The sequence below is a fragment of the Xenopus tropicalis genome, chromosome 1 (assembly GCF_000004195.4).
Source record: "Xenopus tropicalis strain Nigerian chromosome 1, UCB_Xtro_10.0, whole genome shotgun sequence".
NCBI classification, from domain to species: domain Eukaryota; kingdom Metazoa; phylum Chordata; class Amphibia; order Anura; family Pipidae; genus Xenopus; species Xenopus tropicalis.
In genome coordinates, this window is record NC_030677.2 from 97,536,490 (window position 1) to 97,549,271 (window position 12,782).

Below are 12,782 nucleotides of genomic sequence, written 5' to 3' on the forward strand. Positions count from 1 at the left end.
ATTTTGTATTCTTTGAGCCTTTGAGACTTTAGTATAAGGATTTTCTCAATGGTGTATCTTTATTAGCAGGAACTTAAAATCTTTGTTGCTGGTCTCACTAGAGCTCCTGGGCAAAGTTTATGTCTGCATAGTTCTACTATTAAGTGTTGTGAAGGTCTATGATAAAAAGTATACAAATTATAAATATTTTTTTTTTTTTTTTTTTAAAGTGCTACCAAAGTGTAGAAACAAAATACCTCATTTGATTTTTGACCAGGTTTGATTTGTTTTTCGTCATCTTTTCTTTCCATCATGTAAAGTTCTTCTTCACTTATGCCCAAAAAGTCTTGTTTCATGTTCTCATTTTGGCAGCAGTCAACATCTTTGTTGTTTTTGCTCTCAGCATTTTTATAGTCTATTTTATTCTCAGCCAGCAATTCCTTAGATGCTAAATTAATACTTTGATACTTGTCTTCTTCACTGCAGTCTTCTGAGTCATGGCAAAGCAGCCCATTCCCCTCTCCTTTTGAGGCCTCTTTAACAATACTCCTTAATTCCTCCAATTTCTCTGAAAGGTCTTCCAGAATAGCCACAGCTCTACAAAATTTTTCATTTTAAGAAATAGTTAAATACCATTTGTCTGAGAAGCTGCTTAATTAAATATTAAGATAAAACTAACCTTAGAGCCCCTGTAGAATGCCCAAAACTGCTTGGAACATCCTTCACCAGATCCATAAATCCATTTGACAGATCAGTAAGCTGTCTTTTAATACCTTCAAAGTCAGCAACACCCAGTCAGTAAATACACACAATTATAAAAAGACAGAGCATACAGTATTTGAATGTAATATTCTTTCCAGTTGCACCACACCAGAACCTACTTTTTTTCTGACCGGTATCAGGCTAAAAAGTCAACTACTTCAAAACTACAGATGGCAGTTACTAGACACTGTAAGATATGGCATGACATCATGGCAAAAAGTGATTTAGGAAATTTGATTTAATACAAGCAGTCAGTAATAAATATCTAGTAGAGATCCAGAGGGTTTGTCTGCTAGCCAGGTTGCTTTGCAAGACTAGCCTTAGGGCAATGACACACGGAGCTACTTGTTGTAGACAATTATCAGTATTGTCTGTGGCAGGGTATTTTCTGGTGTTTTGTAGCTGTGACAAGTAGCTGGCTACAATTAGCACCATGTGTCATAGGCCTTTGACTTTGCTTAGCTTAGAAAAAGCAATAATATACCTCAAAAGGGATTGTAAATATAGTAGAACCCACATTTTAAGTTTTTTAGGGGACCAGAAAAAAATGGTGCAAAACCCGGGAAAAAGTAAAATCAGGGAAATTTATTATGTGTTATGTATTAGTGGGACCAAAAAACAATGGCATAAAATGCAGGAAAACTTAATATCAGGGGATGTAAAATTGAGGATTCACTGTAGAAAAAAAGGTATGTCTTAGAGCTTACCTCTACTAACACAAAAAGAAACCTTCTCGTGGGCATCCATGCACTCCAGTTTCTGGTAAATGAGTAGCCCAGCCTATAAAATTAATGTAAAAAGGGTTAAATGGGCCTTACTGCTTTAAAGTATTTATTGTATTATACAATAGCTTAATGAATAGTGCTTGTGTTGGACATCTTTCTGCTTACTGTTTAAATTTTAGTTTGCACTATTTCTTAGGGTAAACAGGGAAATTGAAGCTACTCTTTGCATGCTAGAAAATTAGATTACTGGTGCGTAGATACTGTACCAACAAGAAAAAAGCAAAAGTATGTTAAACTCAAAATCTATTCATTAAAATCATGTTGAACAAGTATACTGCCCCTTTTAGAACTAAAGTGCAGTAAAAAACAAGACTTAACAAGATTGTCCTGTCTTGGGGTGCACAAAAACACTGGGCAAATATGAATCTCTAACCTTTAGTTAACTAGAGAATGATGAGAGAATGTAAAATAAAAAGTAAATTTCAGTGGTTTTTCCATAGAAATTGGCATATCAGGATATCAAACATACCACATATACTTTTAGTCTTTACAGCATTTTAAATGAGAAATTAGCACCCCCCCCATCTGGGGTATATTTTTTGGCTAAAGTGAAAATAAAGTTTAAACTACTGTAGTACTTACATAAGCATCAGAGGCAGCATACAATTTCTGGTCTGTGCTGAGAGGAAAAATATCCCAGTTGCTGCAACGTATAGAGCTATCTTTTAAAAGCTGTTTCTTGAAAAGGTGTTTGACCAAACCATTAAGACTCCACTTTTCCTTGCACCTTAGCTAACAACAAGAACAGTTTATCAGAAAAAATGCGACTAATACAAGATTTTGACAGAAAAGCTAATACATTATTTTTTTGTGAACCGCAGGCCAAGATTTAACAATATTAAAGGGGCCATCTTGAAATCAATATAACCTGCCTCTGCTAAAAAAAAAATAAAAAAAATAATGTAAGCCATATCATAAAGAATCGACTCTTGCTACACAGGTAAATACTGTACAGTTCAAGATATGCATTAAACAAAGAAAAGCTAAATCTTTTATGAATAAATGGAGTAGTTTAGGAATAAACTTAAAGGACAAGGAATGGGTTAATCACTGTGGGATGCCAAGCCTCTAATGCAGTGCTGTCCAACTTCTGTTGTACCGAGGGCCGGAATTTTTCCGACCTACGTGGTGGAGGGCCGATAATGGAATCCAGTTTTGACCACTCCCCTTTTTGAAACCGCACCCACTTGAAACCACACCCATGTTATCACATGACCATACCCATATTAATGGTTGTAGTACAGCAAAAACCTGCCATACTCTGCCTGCCCCACCCTGCCTGTGTGTGTGCTATACTCTGCCTTCCCTACCCTGCCTGTGTGTGCCATACTCTGCCTGCCTTTCCCTGCCTGCGTGCCATACTTTCACTGTGTGTGCCATTCTTGGCTGGTTTGTGCCATACTTGGCCTGTGTGTGCCATACTCTGCCTTCCCTACCCTGCCTGTGTGTGCCATACTCTGCCTTCCCTACCCTGCCTGTGTGTGCCATACTCTGCCTTCCCTACCCTGCCTGTGTGTGCCATACTCTGCCTTCCCTACCCTGCCTTTGTGTGTGCCATACTCTGCCTTCCCTACCCTGCCTTTGTGTGTGCCATACTCTGCCTTCCCTACCCTGCCTGTGTGTGCCATACTCTGCCTTCCCTACCCTGCCTGCGTGTGCCATACTTTCACTGTGTGTGCCATTCTTGGCTGGTTTGTGCCAAACTTGGCCTGTGTGTGCCATACTCTGCCTGCCCTACTCTGCCTGTGTGTGCCATACTCTGCCTTCCATACCCTGCCTGTGTGTGCCATACTCTGCTTGCCCTATGCTGCCTGTGTGTATGGCACACACAGGCAGCCTACAGTGACACAATGCTGGCACTGCTCCTACAGTCTGCACAATAACTATATATTAAAAAACTTTTTAATTGCAGTACCACCTCAGTATATGTTCTTTTTGTAGTATGCAGGGATTTTTGTGGGTTTCTACTGCTCCTGAGGTGTGAACAGGGGAACAATGGGAGTGATTACAGCCTGAGCATGAGGTGTGAACACTGCAGGGGGTGAACAATGCAGAGATGAAAAGGTGTGAACAACACAGGGGATTACATATTTAAACAATACAGGGGGATTACAGCCTGAATCTGAGGTGAGAACCATGCAGGGGGGCAGTTAATCACAGTACTGATACCATTTAAAGCTAACACAAAGGTAAGCCATCAAAGCAGCCAGACAGGTGGGGGGCCACACAGAGGGAGGTCAAGGGCCGCATGCGGCCCGCGGGCCGCCAGTTGGACAGCACTGCTCTAATGGATATTACTAACCTCAGATGCGAGAAGATGGCATTGCTCAACAGAACAGTACCCCTGGTCTAGAAATGTACAGGTTTAGGGTACTGTTCTGTTGAGCAGCGCAGTAAATCTTCTGTCCTCCAAGGTTCTCTTGCATTTTTCTGGGGCATGCATATCTGGCTTTACTGTAAATGAACATTACCCAGTGCAGCTTCAAGTAGGATAAGATGGGGGTGCAGTAGTGATGCACAGGTCAAGATAACTTAATCTACACCTGATCTTAACATCCCACAATAATGTGCCATTGTAGGAACTGCACCCAACCTGTACCCTCATCAGAATACTACTTCTGCATGTCTCTCTGGTTCCAAGACAGGGAATCTTCTGTAGAAAATGATAAGTGTATGTCCCCAGTGTGATCTGCACCCAACCCGAACCAGTAAAATGCCTCCATTTTCCATCCTGTGGTTGAGCTGGGTGGCATACCTCTAAAAATTCCAATTTTACTCTACTGCACGTGTGCAGTTTAGGGCAGTCACAAGTTATCCATAGGGCACTGCAGAAGACTGTGGTAGGGTGCTCAGTAGAACAGTACACTGGGCAAATGCGTTTCTCAGTAAAGAGAAGCCCCAGACCGGGATTAGAGGTTAGCGAATAGATTCACTGAGGGTTGCCCAACTGGCACCCCTGATAATTAACACTAGCCTTGTACTTTAAAGGGAAAGGAAAGGCTAATAAAGAGTTAATCTCAAGCCGCAGGCATACCTTCAGTTGTCTCATTAGTGCCCTTAAGTCTCCCCATATTTCACCTGTTCAGATGTTTAGAAGCCAAACAGGAAGAAAAAACACTGAGCTGTGTAAAGAAAGTTTCCATAATGCCTCATTCCTGCACAGACACCAAGTGAACATGCTCAGTTAGTAAGACTATGAGTCAGCTTCCTGCTGATTGGCTCAGATCCACAATCCTAAGGGGGGGGGGGAGTGAGTTCTTAGCATTCTTGAGGAAGGGGGGGAGCAGGAGAGAGGAGACAGCAGAGCGCTGTGTGTCTCTGGCACATGAATTACAGACACAAGAAATCTTTTGACAGAGAAGTCAGTGCAGCGTTTCTGCGAGTGCTTATGGCTGTATTTAAATACACCTTTCTGATAAAGTTTACTTAGTTTTTACCTTTCCTTCTCCTTTAAGTCTGGCAAATCCTGCACAAAAAATTATGAATGACTACAAAACGAATACAAGTAATTAAAAAGTTAATTTTTCTTATCATTAGTATGTAGTTCCTAAATACATATGTGGGCTTTTCTGAGTAGTATTGTTTTATTATTGCAGTAAAACTATACCAATGCTTTAAAATTTCTCCAAGGTTATTTCTGCACAGGAATCATGCTTTGATGAGCTCTGATCAACCCAATGAACAGAATGGTGTCACTTATAGCAGTCAAATGCACTTTTACAAATTTATACAGTTGTCTTCATTTATAAACGTGTCAATTTGTCAAACGCTTTTTCTGAAAGGAATGTCTTGAGTAACTGTAAAACAAAATTTGAGCTACACTGCATACTTTAGAAAAAGTAAGTAATTACATTTATTATTTTATTAACAAGCACATTCCTTTTGGTTAGCCACTTTTGAGAGTTCAGTAAAAGACCTAATAAAATATTTATTAGCTTTGGGAAAACACTAATTGCGTGAAACCAGAAGTACTATAGCAGGCTAGAATAAGCAGCTTATATATAGAGGTAAAAAAACAGCATCATTCTAAAGTGAAGGTTGGGTATCACAAACATTTTCTTTAAGAGTAAAGAGTCATGGCTTTATACATATACATACAGTGGCTTGCAAAAGTACCAATACAATACAAAGTGGTGTACACGTGAGAAGTGGAACGAAAATCATACATGATTCCAAACATTTTTTACAAATAAATAACTGCAAAGTGGGGTGTGCGTAATTATTCAGCCCCCTGAGTCAATACTTTGTAGAACCATCTTTTGCTGCAATTACAGCTGCCAGTCTTTTAGGGTATGTCTCTACCAGCTTTGCACATCTAGAGACTGAAATCCTTGCCCATTCTTCTTTGCAAAACAGCTCCAGCTCAGTCAGATTAGATGGACAGCGTTTGTGAACAACAGTTTTCAGATCTTGCCACAGATTCTCGATTGGATTTAGATCTGGACTTTGACTGGCCCATTCTAACACATGGATATGTTTTGTTTTAAACCATTCCATTGTTGCCCTGGCTTTATGTTTAGGGTCGTTGTCCTGCTGGAAGGTGAACCTCTGCCCCAGTTTCAAGTCTTTTGCAGACTCCAAGAGGTTTTCTTCCAAGATTGCCCTGTATTTGGCTCCATCCATCTTCCCATCAACTCTGACCAGCTTCCCTGTCCCTGCTGAAGAGAAGCACGAGAAGCACGAGAAGCACCCCCACAGCATGATGCTGCCACCACCATATTTGACAGTGGGGATGGTGTGTTCAGAGTGATGCGCAGTGTTCGTTTTCCGCCACACATAGCGTTTTGCATTTTGGCCAAAAAGTTCCATTTTGGTCTCATCTGACCAGAGCACCTTCTTCCACATGTTTGCTGTGTCCCCCACATGGCTTGTGGCAAACTGCAAACGGGACTTCTTATGGTTTTCTGTTAACAATGGCTTTCTTCTTGCCATTCTTCCATAAAGGCCAACTTTGTGCAGAGCACAACTAATAGTTGTCCTATGGACAGATTCCCCCACCTGAGCTGTAGATCTCTGAAGCTCGTCCAGAGTCACCATGGGCCTCTTGGCTGCATTTCGGATCAGCGCTCTCCTTGTTTGGCCTGTGAGTTTAGGTCATAGGTGTCAGACACAAGGCCCGCGGGCCAAATCCGGCCCGCCAGGCCTTGCAATGTGGCCCGCACCGATCTCGCCGGCCGTACTTGCTATCTATTACGCATGCGCATAGAATCTATGCACATGCGTATTAGATAGCAAGTACGTCCGGCTATGGCATAGTAGAATCATCAATGGCATAGCCGGCCGTACTTGCAATCTATTACGCATGCGCATAGAATCTATGCGCATGCGTATTAGATAGCAAGTACGGCCGGCCATAGTAGAATCATTATATGGCATAGCCGTCCGTACTTGCTATCTATTACGCATGCGCATAGATTCTATGCGCATGCGTAATAGATAGCAAGTACGGACGGATCACAAGCCACAAGTCAGGAAAGATTCAGGAGGCGAGTTGTGTTAAAAAAAACACAGGAGAGCGTATGGCCGTATGCTAAAAAGTACACAGCTTGTGCTAAAAAATACAAAGGAGAGTGTGTGCTAAAAAGTACACAGGAGAGGGTGTGCTAAAAAATACAAAGGAGAGCGTGTGCTAAAAAGTACACAGGAGAGCGTGTGCTAAAAAGTACACAGGGAGCGTGTGCTAAAAAATACACAGCAGAAGCTGCCAGTTCCTGGCATAAAGTGCAGGCATAAAAATCAGAATCTGCTATCTGTTGGTTGGTTGTTAACAGCACTGTTAAGGAAAAGATTGTTCCACTCATTTTAAATTCCCATTTCTGGTTAACGTTGTCAGTTTATGACTGTTCATTAAACCATTCGGCCCGCGATTTAGGCTGGATTTTAGATTTTGGCCCCTTCTCTGATTGAGTTCGACACCCCTGGTTTAGGTGGACGGCCTTGTCTTGGTAGGTTTACAGTTGTGCCATACTCCTTCCATTTCTGAATGATCGCTTGAACAGTGCTCCGTGGGATGTTCAAGGCTTTGGAAATCTTTTTGTAGCCTAAGCCTGCTTTAAATTTCTCAATACCTTTATCCCTGACCTGTCTGGTGTGTTCTTTGGACTTCATGGTGTTGTTGCTCCCAATATTCTCCCAACAACCTCTGAGGCCGTCACAGAGCAGCTGTACTTGTACTGACATTAGATTACACACAGGTGCACTCTATTTAGTCATTAGCACTCAGGCAATGTCTATGGGCAACTGACTGCACTCAGACCAAAGGGGGCTGAATAATTACGCACACCCCACTTTGCAGTTATTTATTTGTAAAAAATGTTTGGAATCATGTATGATTTTCGTTCCACTTCTCACGTGTACACCACTTTGTATTGGTCTTTCACGTGGAATTCCAATAAAATTGATTCATGTTTGTGGCTGTAATGTGACAAAATGTGGAAAAGTTCAAGGGGGCCGAATACTTTTGCAAGCCACTGTATATTATATATATATATATATATATATATATATATATATATATATATATATATATTGTATTATGGTTCACATAATTTGACAAACTTCTAGGCCTCTTTCTTGCAGATCTCAATGACTGCAGTTACTCAAATTACATTTGTAAAACAAGTGTATAGATATTGTGTTGCCAGTTTATGCAAGAAGGCTGAGGCAGTAAAGTAAATAAACATTTGAAATTAAAAAGTTCTATTTTATATTTATATTATCAAGCACATACTTTTTGGTTAGCCACTTCTGAAAGTTCAATAAAGCCTTTAAGTTTCAGCTCATAGTCACTCATTAACTTCCACTGGTCCCCTTCAATTCCCACACCAACTTTTTTAACAGACTCATCTTCTAGCAGTCTCCTTAAGCCCTTAGGAAAGCCTGTAAAACAGCAAGAAAGACAAATTGCATTCCTAATCTGAGATGGAAAAAAGGAGATAACCATTCTGTAAATCATCAAAAAAAAAAAATTGGTAACACCTCCCCAACAACTATTACCAAAATGATGAAAATTGATGAATGTGATATTGCCCTAAGGGTAACAGCATAATCTCTTTAGGGCTCTGGCACACGGGGAGATTAGTCGCCCACGACAAATCTCCTGTTCACGGGCGACTAATCTCCCCGAGTTGCCATCACCTGCCATCCCACCAGCGAAAGTGTAAGTCGCCGGTGGGATGGCACACGCGGCGGCGCGATTTCGGCAAATCGCCGAAAAAGCCTCACGAAGCAACACACAGAGCTACTAGTAGCAGCTACTTGTCATGGCTACTAAAATAGACAATGCTGAAAATTAACTGATAACAGTCTCTACATGTGTTTTAGCAAAGGCAATTCTCAGTATTGTCTATGGCAGGGTATTTTCTGGAGTTTAGTAGCCATGAAAAAGTAGCTGATACTATAGCTTTTTGTGTCTTCACCTTTAAAGAGAAATATTCTGCTACCCTTAGGGCAGGGGTACACAGGGAGATCATGTCGTGCAATGTCCTGCAGTTGCCCGAAGTTGCATTGAGAGGAAACTTCGGGAGACTGCGGGATATCACAGTGACGCGTATTCCATCCCACTGGTGATTTACATTTTAGCCGGTGGGATGGCATTGCGGGAAGATTAGTCACCCACATCAGAGAAGATTTGTTGCTGGATGGCTAATCTCCCTGTGTACTCCTGCCCTTAGAGCAATAACACATTCATCAATTTTCATCATTTTGGAAAAAGGGGTCATGGAATTCTATGGCAAGCACAGCTGCAAACACTTGTCAGGAATGCCACATTTCCTAGCAAAAATGTTCTTACAAGTGACTGCTGTTTAAAGGAGTAGATCACCTTAAAGTGACCTTTTAGTATGGTCAGAATGTCCAGTTCTTAGCAACTTTTAAATAGGTCTTCATTTTTTTTTTTTTTTAATTATTGTAAATGGGGTATCCTGGCAGCCAAAAACTACTGCTGTGAGGATGCAAATGTATTATCTTTTATTATTTAATTTTTCTGTTCGAGCTCTCTCTTCATATTTCAGCCTCTCATTCAAACCAATGCCTGGTTGCACCCTAGCAACCAAGAAGCTGCTAAAAATTGCAGAATGGATAGCTGCTAAACAAAAAGCTAAATAATTCAAAAACGAAATATAATAGGAAATGAAGATCAGTTGCAAATTCTCAGAATAACCCTCGGCTTATACTCGAGTTGGGAGAAATACACGCCGTTTTTAAAAAAAAAAAAAAAAGTCTGACCTGCACAAGCCCCTTCCAGCGACTGAGGTTACCATTCCCGCTCTCGCCAGATTCACCAACATCGCCAGGCCCCCCAGGCTACCTAACAGTGCGCTCTTCTGCACACTTGGGCGGAAGTGACGTCATGCGTCCCCTTCTTGCCCGTTTCTCTTCTGGGACCACCTGGCCAGCAATTCCCACCAACCCACCAGCCACAATTAATAGTGCCTTCTTTTGTGCCCCTGGGTGGGAGTGATGCCCCTGCAATTTCAAGTATTTTTGGGAAACTGCAGCCAACTCTGTCTGCCACCATCATATTATCCATTACCTGCACATAAAAAGTAAACATAAAGGGACATATGGCCAGCATGAAAATTATTTATCAGTGACCTTTTGTGTGTGTGTGACAATTAGACAGCTGAATTATTACTTGATAGGCTTAAAGTTCTGGTGAAATTTACAAAGCCTTAATTAATGTCATTTTATTGGTATTTATTATTTATATGTTTATTTAGTTATATATGTATTGGGTATATATTTATATATTTATTAGGTATATTTATTGGTATTTATTTTGATTATTGAAACTTAGCGGTAGCTACTGCAATTCCCACCCTAGGCTTATACTCGAGTCAATACGTTTTTCCAGTTTTCTTAGGTAAAATTAGGTACCTTGGGATTATATTCGGATCGGCTCATACTCGAGTATATACGATATTTTAAATTGTTAAAACTATATGTTAACTATATTGAGGATAACCTTTAAAATTAAACTTTTTACAAAACATAAATAGTAAGAAGCCACTTACCGGCCATAGGTGAAATATGAAACAAATAGCATTTCTTCTCAGAAACACACACTTGAATAAGAGCAACTTTTCCAGTTTTCCCCTTTGTATAAATAGGCGGCCATTCAATATCAAATCCAAGTACATCCTCTTCTTGCAAGCTTGATCTGATAAAAATTGATGAGGTCCATATGTACATTATTCATATAAATACTAATTAAACAGATACATATTATGACTACTATAAACAATTTCAGATATCATATTTCTAATGCTTACTTGGCAATGCAATTTTGGTGTATAAGCCACAATCAAAATAAAAACAACCATATATATTTTTTTGTGCACTGCTTACCGGATATCTTCAGACAACAGAGAACAGTCATTTCCCTCATAGCTGTATACAATGGAGCCATTAAATTTCAAGTAAGGTAAATTATCTTCCACAATATTCTTCTTCCAGAGAGATTTCTGGAAACAAAACAGATTTAAATATGCTGCTATCTGGAGGTGCATCAGCACAATAAGCACCTCCCCGTTTATAAATATAAGCAGGCGGCTCAAAAATTATGACTTTGATTGCTTAAAGTTCATGTATCCACAGTATCTCCAATAATTTCTTCCTGCCCTCAATTATAACATTTGTTTTTTTATGCAACTATTTAAAGCAATGTGTACACTGTCCTGTAGTGAGTTGGTACAAACTACAGGTAGTTCTTAATTCAAATTTATATGTATCTACAGTTACACATTGCATTGTTACACAGTAACAGTATCATTTACATTTAGTGACACCAATTTTCTCGACCAGTTCAAAGAACATCTAAAAACAAAAATAATCTACCTTTTTATCATCTATACTGTCTTCTTTCTGTTGAACGGACATCCACTCTGGAAGCTTACGCTGAAGGCTAGTCATTGTGGATTTACTACTGGTAAAATTTAGGATTACAGGATTACATAGCTTGTGCTACTGAATAAATGTATGAATTTAAGAAATTAAAGTCATCAATCCAGCTGCTATGTATCTGTAAGGCAAAGAAAGACACGCAGTTACAACTGGAAATAGAACGCAGCATTATATTTTGCAATGCACAATTATAAATCACCTTACTTATATCACACAAATACTTTCTGCTATTACAACCTTGTACTATTTTTAAAGACCATGGGTGTTTGGGTTAAACATATAGAAATATTTGGCTAAGAAAAGAAAATGGCTATGTATTCTGTGCATATGTGCATTGCAGACGCCAGTTGTCCAATATCTTGGCTACAAGAGAATTGATTTCCGCAACACTGTTATAAAATCAGACCAAAGAACAGAAAGGGTCAGACAAATATTGGTTTCATGCCTTACAGCTTGTGACTGACAAGCATAATGTTGGATGAGGCAGAATAAGTTAGATTTAAGTTAGGTGCAAGCTAGATTTAAGGCTTGGCAAAGGAAGCTGACCCTTTAACCTATAAACTAAAAGATTAGTCCTGTTTCCTGTTCTCACTATTGAAAATTGTGAGTACCTGCCCCATGCCACTGCTTATAAGGGCCATACACAGCCCTCCTTGACAGCGCAATATCTGGCCAAAAAATCCTAAAGATATCTACTGAGTGGGATTGAAAATACAATTGGATTTGGACCACATTGTGCAACTGCAGCATTTCCCAGCCTGCTTAATCTCACCTCATCTGACCCTGCATTTGCTTACTTCCACAAAATAATTCTCCTTTCTCTCCTACCTCAATCTACTCTTTTAGTGCCCACATTCAAGGTACCACAGGGAATTTTGTTAATTGTATAAAAAAAAAATATGGTACAATGATAAGATGGGGGGTGGTAGAATATATCCAAGACAGAGCAAAGACATCTCACCTAGTAAATTAATCTAATTCACACTTTATGCAAGGGGGATAGGTTGATTTTCTCATGTGAAAACACATATTTTTACATCCAAGGCAAGCTAGCACTAACAGCTAGGGACAGGTGCTCAAAAAGAAATAAAATTAAATAACAACAAGTCATGTTAGAAGGGGAAGCTTGTTTTAATAAGAATAATACAATGAAAAAATAATCATGTTCATATGCATATATAATTACATATTTTCTCTTATATTTTCACTTATATAGATAAATATTTCCTTCTCCCTGCAGGATGTCTGATCATTTAATTGGTTATGTCTCTATCACTCTTGTTGCACACAACCCCAAATGTTCATGGAAAAGCATTTGTACAAAAGCAGGTCTGCTGACAAACACCACAGCAC

At 39.7% G+C, this 12,782-nt stretch overlaps 1 protein-coding gene across 6 annotated transcripts in view; it reads right to left on the minus strand.

The window, feature by feature from the left end:
* wrn (Werner syndrome, RecQ helicase-like) overlaps nucleotides 1-12,782 on the minus strand; it is a 56,688-nt gene that overhangs the window by 42,061 nt on the left and 1,845 nt on the right. For 4 of the 6 annotated variants that reach the window (XM_012954853.3, XM_012954852.3, XM_031904350.1 and 1 more), the window contains exons 2-9: nucleotides 11,364-11,547; nucleotides 10,875-10,990; nucleotides 10,541-10,686; nucleotides 8,257-8,405; nucleotides 2,109-2,258; nucleotides 1,449-1,521; nucleotides 659-773; nucleotides 237-576 (exon numbers count right to left, since the gene is read on the minus strand). In XM_012954853.3, coding sequence (XP_012810307.2) covers nucleotides 237-576; nucleotides 659-773; nucleotides 1,449-1,521; nucleotides 2,109-2,258; nucleotides 8,257-8,405; nucleotides 10,541-10,686; nucleotides 10,875-10,990; nucleotides 11,364-11,438 — 1,164 coding nt within the window. In that variant the 5' untranslated portion in view covers nucleotides 11,439-11,547. The remainder of the gene's footprint in view (nucleotides 1-236; nucleotides 577-658; nucleotides 774-1,448; nucleotides 1,522-2,108; nucleotides 2,259-8,256; nucleotides 8,406-10,540; nucleotides 10,687-10,874; nucleotides 10,991-11,363; nucleotides 11,548-12,782) is intronic. The other 2 variants (XM_012954857.3, XM_012954855.3) reach the window with 1 other exon arrangement.